Below are 9,677 nucleotides of genomic sequence, written 5' to 3'. Positions count from 1 at the left end.
CTATAGACTTGATGAGGATCACTATAAATCATTCACTGTATATCAGTCTGGAGTCCTAAACAAATATCTATCTTGACTATAGATCAGTCGTTAGACTTAAACAATTTTTGACATCTTTTAAAAGTTTAAAGTTATTTTTTCCCTCCATTTTCTTAATTCTAAATATATTATAAAATTAACAAAAAACAACTAACGGTTTTGTTTTTAATATTTTATTATTTAATTACTCGGTATTAAGTTTCTTAAAAACTATTCCATTTTTTGTTTAACATAAATGTTACTTTAAGCAATTTAATTAAAAAAAAAAATAAAATAAACTTAAAATAAAAAGAGAAAAAAACGAACGTGTAAATAAACATTTTTTTATAACTTAAATAATAGTAAAAGTGATTATAATATATGTATAAAATATGTATATAAAGTAAATTAATACATAAATGTATATGAATAAAATTTCAACTTCATATAAATATAAACTAAATTAAAATTCAATATTTTGTTAAATATAAATTAATAAAAAAAAAGAATTTCACAAAGCAAAGCTATAAAAACAAAAGCTTAAAACTTGTTACAATAAAAAAAGGAAACTTAAAAGCCAGTGTTTTATAAAAGAAAAAGATAAAATATGTATAATAAATGTATTTGATTAAAACTAATGATGAAATTTATGTTTTTACCAAAATGGACACCAACCTATGTAGCACTGACACAAATTCTCATTATTGGTGGCCTGTTGTATCAGCATATCCACCTGCTGTTGCACAGTGTAACTGGTTGTCGTGGGAAAATCATTGCCCGTGAGTTTACGTTTAACCCGTTTAATTACCTTACTGGCACGACTGTTGGTAATGTCGGCATTTGTGTTATTGCCTATGGGATGAGCTAGAAGAAAAAGATTATCGTAGACTTTGGATTTAGTGGCCGTATTGCTGTGTAAGATATTGTCATCAATAGAATTACTTAAACTGCCGGTATTGCCACCACCAGTCATACCGCCTCCCGAATTGTTGGCATTTTTAGTGCGATGATTTTTCGTTTCGGTATCCAATAAACGCCAGTTTAGTAATGGATCATAGACAAAGGCCTCCAGAACAGCCATTAGGGAATCCTTGTTGCGACGTAAAACTAACATAACACTTTCGCAGGTGCGTCTGTAAGTGCCCTCTATGCCGGTTACCTCCATAGCCTTGATTAACATGCGTGTTAAACGGAAGGGTATTTTTTCAGGGAATTTATCACGTGTCATGGCCACTTCAAAACAATCACCAAAATCTATATGCAATATTTTGCCACTCATGCGATCCAACATAAGATTAGAAGGATGTCGATCACCCAGACCCAAAATATAACCCACCATAGACATAACAGCCAAGGATCTGGTGTAATTGGTGCGTCTTTCAAACCATACTTCCGAGGAGGGTGACTTTAGCCACAGTAGTTTAGCCAAATCATCACCAGGTGTTTGATCAAGAGCATATTCAAACACTTCGACCTTTTGCATTAAAGTCAAATGATCATAATCGGGGGATATGCTCAACATAGTGCGGTGCTCCTGATTGAGCGGTACCTTCTTTTTGTCTCGGTAATCTCTAATGAGTGTGTGTAAAGTATCACAATGTGGCACCCAGCCTATAAGGCCAGAGTTTGTGCTTAACGGTATGACAGCATAACGTTGTATGGCCAAGTTTCTTCTAAAGGTATCAGGATCATCTAAGAGGAGGGTATTTACCAGCGAGAACAACTGCATTACACGTTCATCTTGTCTTAAGTCCTCATGACCCTTTAACAAATACATATAGTCCTTGCCATTGGAACCACGAATGCATAATTTGCGCGGTCTTTGTTTGGAGGTGATGACTTGTAGATTGGTTTTAATAAAACTTATTCTAATCAATTCCTGTCCTGGATTATAAGAGCCGGGAACTGCTAATTCTAAGTCTTTACAGGCCAATAGTTTGGGTGACACATACGGCAATTCCAGTGAAGTTAACTGAGGCAATTGTCGTGATATCTTTTGGAATACATGATAATAATTATCCCATGCGTGATCCAAATCCATGAGCGAATTAGAGGACTTATATCTTTGGGTCCATTCATATGCTTCTGTTAACTCCCGACCATAGGCTTGCGAAAAGGAGGTTTCTTTAAGAGTTTGTGGTCCTCTCTCAAGCATGGCATGCAGTGGCTCTAATATTTCAAACATTCCTTTAATATTACGATCACCAAAGTATAAACGTGAAGCTTCCTCCAAACCCTCATGCCATTGTTCATGCCATAAAATGGCAACTCTAATCAATTCCTCACTAATCATCATGGTCTGCTCGACCAAAGTGGGCGAATGTTTGCGCATAGAATCCAATATCTTAAAGGCGGCTGTCTTACGAGCCATCGAGGCGGATTTAGATGCCACCGTTAAAGGATAAACCAAAGCTTGTGGATGATATTTTCCAATATCCATTAACAGCTGATGTATCAATTGTCCCACCAGAGTGCGATGGGTGTCAATGCGCGCTATTAACTGGGGAATAACCTGTAGCCAGGTGTTAATCTCAATTAGTTTCATGTCCGATAGAAGAGCATCATATATTGCCGAATGATGACCATAATCAAACCACAAAGTCAGCAAACGTAAAGTATCCTGTAAGGAATTGCCCTTAATCAGACGAATGGACTGGAAGAACCCATGTACAGCCGGTACAGCATATTGTTCTATTATTAATCTTTCATTATCCAATGTCGGTCCATTGTGTATGTCAATGGGTGATTTATTGGTTTCTGAAGTTTGCGCTTGCACCACTTTAAAGTTCATGTAAGCATACAAATGCCAGGCCTTATACCAGTTGGGATCATAGTCTGTGGCCTTTTCGAAACATTCTAAAGCACCTTGCACAGCAGCGGGTTCTAGCCCTTGGAGTTTATTTTGCCAAATAGCCAGACGTAGATAGCATCTAGCCAATAGGCGATGATCTTCTTGTTTGTAAACTGTATCCGGCATACAGTTTAGTTGATTACTGTAGGTGTTGACAAAACGACTAAGTTGATCATAGGCTCCTTGCATATTATCGGAGGCAGCCATATGTTTAGTATAGGCATACGTTACTTGCGGCAAATCGTAGGGTAATGGATCCAAGGGATTTTCACTGGGATCCGAACCTAATAACATGACCAAAGTTTTATGCGATTGCTGCAGAGAGCCGGATTTGCGACATAAAGAAGCATACTTCAGCCAGGTGTGTATATCATCATGTGGTCTTACCACCAAAGAGTGTACTTGTATAATTCTACGCCAATCTTCTACTAGACGTTGTCCTCCTTGCAAACGTTTCCACCACATGCATTTTAATGGTTCACGTCTTTCGGGTATCAGTTTGTATTGTATAACTTCTTCCAGTTCGGCCAACATTTGGACACAAACCATGGCACCATAGGCTCTTTCATAAGATTCTCCTGCCATTGAGGTAAGTTCGGTATCTAGAAGATCTCTAGTCTCATCTATTAAACATTGAGCCAACTCAAATTCATCATGATGCACTGCTAAAACGGCACGATAGAAGCAGCCATCTTGTGTATCTTCGGGTATGCATCTAACATATTCCTGCATGGCTTCCCAATCCTGTAAACCCCAGGCAGCTACAGCGGCTAGAGGGCCAGCCTTAGATTTGATGTCTTTACCAAAGGAATCCCATTCCTGCTTGGCCACCCGACTCAGCTGAGACCATTCACCCAAAGACTCTAAGCAGCGCATAGAACCCAGTCGTGATTCCATATCATTGTTATCCTGCTTCAAATTGCGTTGATAATGTATTAAAGCCTGATCCCAGTTGTGCAGCTTCTCATACCATCTACCTTGAACTTTAAGTTCATCTTTAAAACGGGAATTTTCCCCACCCACAGCATTGCGATAAGTGGTGAGTAGACCCTCGGCCGCTTCTTTCTGCTGCAGTTTGTTATTAATCAAAATCAAAGACTCAAAAACATGAGGATCTTTATGGCTCACAAACTCCTCCTCTTTGTAACGCAAGGCCTTGGCATAAGCACGACAGGCCATGGCTCGGGTGCCCAACAGTTTAGGGTCAATTAAAATGGGATCTTTATCACAATGCTCCATAAATTCGGCCAAATTCAAAATGGTTTGAGTAATCTCGGGCATATCGGTGACTTGTAGGGCCTGTATCAATGACTTGGTCAATTCGTTTTTATGTTCGGTTGACAGCTCTGTCCAGCAGGAAATAAAGGCAGCATTAAATAAATCTCTTAAAAGTTTATCATAATCTTCGGCCAAAACACGGCAAGCACGCAAGGCATGAGATCTAGACTCTCTTAGCAAACCAATAGACAAACGTTTTAACCATTCCACCCAATCATCTTTGGAAACACGGCGATTAACTTGCCAAGCCATGCATAGCTGAGCCGTAGATACGTTTAGTTTCTTTATGGTGGTATTGGCATCACTCATGGCATTGGAGGCAGTTGCGGCTTTGTATTTCGTTTGTCTCATTAAGAACTCCTCATCCAGACACATGGTGGTATTTGACTGCAGTTTCGAGAGCAATTTTTCATATTGCGAGTTGACGATGCGCTGCTTCGTTATGGTGCGATTAACTAAGGGAGCAAAAACCAAATACTTTTTGCCCAATTGTATAACCAAAGAACACAAAGTGGACATGGCTTGATCACGCAAATCGGGTTCATTATCTAACACTCTTACCAAGGGATGTATAATGCGTGAAGAGAAATCGGTAAAGTCTAGATTCCAAGCCAATTGATCAATGGTTTCTAAAGCCACCAAAGATACCTGTTGTGGTACATAGGGTGAGTCGAATAGCTTAACTATGGGCGGCACTATCAAGTGCAAATAATCATCTAGATTATTGCCAAATTTCTTCAAAGCCTGCAGCAAACGTTTAGTAACATTACGATCTTTGGAGTTATCATGCTGTAAAACGCGCAAGATTTGTGGTATCAATTGAGCCAAATAATTACGAAATTCTCCTCCCAAGGCCACAGCTATCTGTTCGATTAAATTGATGAGAGTTGACTGCAAGGGCGTATTATTAGTCCAAAACTCCTTAATCAATTTGAAGATATCATTCATATAGGTAATGATGTGTTGACGTACAATTTCCACCAAAATGGCCAATTGTTGGAACAGAAACTCTCTTAAATTGTTATTGGCAGTGCGTACATTTTCCAAGAGACTGGGTAATACCTGAGACAAATACGGCACACATTTAATGCCTAAACTTTGGAAAATATAAGTAACTGCCTGGACGACACTGGTATGGCGGCTGCTTAAAGTGGGATCTCGTAAAATGCGCATGAGAGCAGCTATAGCCACAGCAGGATAATATTCATCTAATATATTGCCCATATTGACTAACAGCTCGGCAGTGGATATATCTTGATTCTCTTCGACTTTGTAATCGGTTAATGAAATCAAAACACTATCATTTTGACTGTCTATCAAACCTTTGTTCATTTTATGTTTATATGGATCCATGGCACCCAAAAGACCCAAAACACGTATGGTCTCTCGCCTAATAGAGCGTCTTTGTTCGGTTTTTAAAAAGTTTATCAAAATATCTATTAAAACCGGATACTTATGATAAGGTGTTACCACACGTCCAGTAGCACTAATCAATTGACCCAATGTCCACAGAGCAACACCTCTTTTATCCGGAGAACCAGCATCTCCCAACATTTCCAGTAAAATAGAAAGTAAATCATCAGCCCACATTTCCATTTCATTCGAACCACCATTCACTTCGGCCAAATCTCCTATGGCTCTTAAAACATTTAACACCACACCCGGATTGGATTCCGGTTCTTTTAGTTTTGGTACTAATATCGTTAATATGGGATTCATATAAGAGGAAATCAAACGTGGTGTACTAATCACTAGATGATCCAACATTCTAGCACTTTGTTCTTTATTACGGCTCATACCGGAATGTTCCAATTCGGTTAGCAATTGTATCATAACTCTTCTCAGTTTAGGCATAACATAAGCCGGATTCATGGCCGATAAACGACCTATAGTTACCATGGCCAATTCACGTATTTCAAATATTTCATCATTAAGCGTTATAAAGAGAGCACTTAAGGATTCTGGTTGAGCCAATTCGGCATCAAAGGTTTCATCAAGTGATCGTAGAATACGTACTCTTACATTACAGTCCATATCGGTAATGGCTACTATTAATAAACGTTCAATAGCATGGGATACCGTATCACTGAGAGTTTTTGAATTTTCAGTTGTATCGGCGGATTGAACGGCTAACTTGAGAAGTCGTGTACAACTTTGTACTGCCTCCAGGCGAATTTCCTGATGCTCATGATTGATGTAGTAGTCGGCACATCTAAAAAGATGAAAAGAAACAATAATAATTTAGTTTTACGAAAAAGGAGCTTTTTTCAAAAAAAAAAAAAAAAAAAACAAAATTCTCTCACCTTTGCACAAAGTCCAACATATTTTGTTCTTCAAAATTAAACGAACCCAACGTACGCAAAGCCAAAACAATGGTCGGAACATCTTGTGATAAATTTATAGAAGAATCCATTGATACCGGACCCGACATCATATTGCCGTAGTTCATACCAGCCGGTTTATTCATTAGAATTTGTGATAGAACACCTATTAAGCCATCAGCTATGGCAGACTTTAAAAATGGTACATTCTCAGCCAATTCCCGTAGACAAACCGTTAGGGCAGGCGACAAACCCGTCGAAAACATTTGCTCTAAAATATCGCGCACATCATTAATAATGCCCGCTTTCACAGCATGAGCTAGCAGGGTAATACAAGCAAATATAGCCGGATCAATGGCGGCTTTACGTTTGCTAGTCGCCTCTTTAGGTGGCAAAGCTACCTTAATGGCCATCATAATGGTTTTCAAATATTTATCAATATCACTCTCCACAGCCACGGCTATATAGCCGATGGTAATATAGGCTATATTACGATCTTTCTCCTTCCCCTTTAGCACCATTAGCAAATGATTAATACAAATTTTCAAATATTTTTGTACAAAAATTTCACGATTTATGGCAGCCAAACGGGGTAGAATCTGTAGTAGAGCCTGTTGGACATAAGTCGATTTGGAGTTTCTTTGTTCTATGATATTTTCACATATAATGGTATAGTGTTCCATAATAACCTCACGAGCATAAGAGGATTCTAAAATATTACTCTAGAATTAGAAAAGAAAGTATTAAAGAGAGATTCCAACAAATGTCTACAAGTTTTCTTACGGTATTAAATTTATGATTGGACACCTGATGCTGTTCCCCCAATTCAACCAAATGTGTAGAACCTAATTTCTTAACAAAAGGCGCTTTTAAACGTGGCACTATAGTGGTCAATTGATGACCACCACCACTAGAACTACTGCCACCACTGCCGCCCACATAATTCACACCCGCACCGTCACCCAATTTACAGGATAAAGCATCTGGTAGCAGGGCTTTTAAAGTATTATAACGCATCTCCCAATTGGCATTGGAGCAGCGAAATAATTCGTTAAATATAATCATGCTGCCGTGTATACGATCATCACGTGTCATGCCTTTGGGTTCTTTTTGTAACAAGGCAGGATCTTCATTGAAACTTTTGATAGCTTCAGCATAGGAAATTTTATACCATTGAGGTTCACTGGACTGTTTGGTATTCTCACGCTGGGAAGTTACTATTAAGGCGGCTCTTAATGCCTCACCGGCCGATTCACGTATAGCCGGTTTAGGATCAAAAATAGCATTAAAAATATGATCGAAAAAAGTGGAAATTTGTTGATAGAAATACGTGGGCATAGCCACGGCCAATTCACGTAATATAAAAACAGCGGCATGGCGACGATACTAAGAAAATATTAAATATTAAAACATTTTTTTTAATTTTCATTTTTTTTATAAATACCTCATGCCGGTCACCACTTAACCACTCAAAAGCTCTTTTTATATCAAATTCAAATGATTCTGCTCCTTTGGACCCAGGCAAATTGGCCAATTTCACCAGTGTGCGTGCGGCTATTTCCATGACAGACACATCATTGCAGGGCAATAAATCACGCAAATGATTATAGTATTTGGTAATACGTTTCATGGTATTAATAACATCACCACTGACCAGACATTCTAAAAATACATAAATTAGCATTAAACTATCTTCCGGAACAACACAAAATCCTGCATTTCTACTCACTTATGGCCAATACGCCACCCTTTTTCTCATTTATATCTGTCGACATGACCATACTGAATATTTGATCATTGAAATCTTCGAAAAACTGCACCAATTCCTCTTGGGACATTTCCCGCAGTTCGGTCTTAACATACAGGAAGAGGTCTTGTGCCGCTTTATTTTGCACATTTCGATTCCGAGACTTCAGACCCGTCACAAATTGTTGCACAATCGATGTGGTCGACATTTTAAAATACTTTGTTATCCTTCTAACACGTTTGCAGTTGTTTATTTGTTAAACTATTTGATGTAAAACTAGAAATTTTTATTATTTATTGGGTTTTTAGTAAAATTCTTTAAAAAAAAACTTCAACTACATTTCATTTTTCTCACAAATCGCGTATCATGAAATGTAATTTTTTTCGTCGTCTCTCTTTTATTAATCCCGTTTAGCTGCTGTCAAATGTTAATGAATGAATTTTATACATACATTGAGGTTATGTCAGTCTATCTTGTTTTTTGTTTTATCTTGTTATTCGTAAATGTCAAATGGCATTTGTTTTGTCGTTTTGTATGTAAACAATGGAGAGTTTTTTGGTGTTTTGTTTTGATTTTTATGTTTTGTTTTCTTTTTGCTATTTCTCTGTTGTAGAGTTGTATTAAATATAACAACAAAATATAAATACACAGGGTTGCATTTGTTTGTAGAAGTGTAGAAAATAATAATGGCGGGAAACTTTAATTTTTATTCCTGTTTCAAGAGGATTTGTACAAAAGATTTATAATATTATTGAATTTTAAAGAACAAAGTGAAAAAATAAAATAATTTTGTGTTTGAAGAAGTTAAATTGAAAGAATTGAATGCATTTATTGTAAAAATTGAGTTCTAAATGTTATTGTTATGGAAATTTGGTGAAGTCTTAATTGCTGATTGGCAATAAATGTTCTAATTGGAAAATATTCTGTGGATTTTTTAGGTAAGTGTCTCAATTTAATTTAAATTAGTTATTGTGCTATACCGAATGCACACATACATGTGTATATTTCATCTATAAGTTAGTTTTTTTTAAGTTGTCGAAATTTCTTAACCTTAAACTTTGCTTCCGTAACAACCATAACAGAAAGTGGACCTTGTATGGAAGCTGTGAACAATTACTTTACTCAGGTGGAACTCCTGCCTGAAATCGATAGAAAATATCACGCCTTTGTCAGGACACTTAAAATTAACTGCCTATCTTAACTTATCTGCTTTTTCCCAGATGCATGACGTCAAGTTGCAAAAGCGGACTTTTCGGTGGAAATATCCATATTCAAGCTTTTGAGTTAATACCGATATTCTAGAAGGTGTTATTATAACTTTTAATTTTAAATTTTCCCCATAGAGTATGAAAATTTACTTAGATAGATAGATAGATAGATAGATAGATAGATAGATAGATAGATAGATAGATAGATAGATAGATAGATAGATAGATAGATAGATAGATAGATAGATAGATAG

General features: G+C 37.1%; 1 protein-coding gene across 2 annotated transcripts; it reads right to left on the bottom strand.

Moving 5' to 3' along the window:
* Positions 1–557: 557 nt before the first annotated feature.
* LOC111683351 (serine/threonine-protein kinase Tor) lies at positions 558–8,630 on the bottom strand. 2 transcript variants are annotated; one of them, XM_046953169.1, is made up of 6 exons: positions 8,198–8,630; positions 7,913–8,130; positions 7,252–7,854; positions 6,451–7,190; positions 961–6,359; positions 558–882 (listed from the first exon to the last, which is right to left on the bottom strand). In XM_046953169.1, the coding sequence occupies exons 1-6, from the start codon at positions 8,421–8,423 to the stop codon at positions 674–676; spliced, it is 7,395 nt and encodes a 2,464-aa protein (XP_046809125.1). In that variant the 5' UTR covers positions 8,424–8,630; the 3' UTR covers positions 558–673. The 2 variants fall into 2 exon arrangements, with proteins under 2 accessions (XP_046809125.1, XP_023301190.1); XM_023445422.2 differs by having other exon boundaries at positions 558–6,359.
* Between the last annotated feature and the right edge of the window lie 1,047 nt (positions 8,631–9,677).

Source organism: Lucilia cuprina, chromosome 5 (assembly GCF_022045245.1).
Source record: "Lucilia cuprina isolate Lc7/37 chromosome 5, ASM2204524v1, whole genome shotgun sequence".
Lineage (NCBI taxonomy): Eukaryota > Metazoa > Arthropoda > Insecta > Diptera > Calliphoridae > Lucilia > Lucilia cuprina.
The sequence above is the reverse complement of the archived record's forward strand: the minus strand, read 5'-3'. Positions and strand labels throughout refer to the sequence as shown.

What these genes read in the sequence shown, in the direction of transcription:
- LOC111683351 (XM_023445422.2), bottom strand. Translation starts at nt 8,423, where the DNA reads ATGTCGACCACATCGATTGTGCAACAATTTGTGACGGGTCTGAAGTCT. An exon ending in CCAATCATAAATTTAATACC is followed by an intron (nt 7,191 to 7,251) that starts GTAAGAAAACTT and finishes TTCTAATTCTAG; the next exon opens with AGTAATATTTTAGAATCCTC. An exon ending in ATGTTGGACTTTGTGCAAAG is followed by an intron (nt 6,360 to 6,450) that starts GTGAGAGAATTT and finishes TCATCTTTTTAG; the next exon opens with ATGTGCCGACTACTACATCA.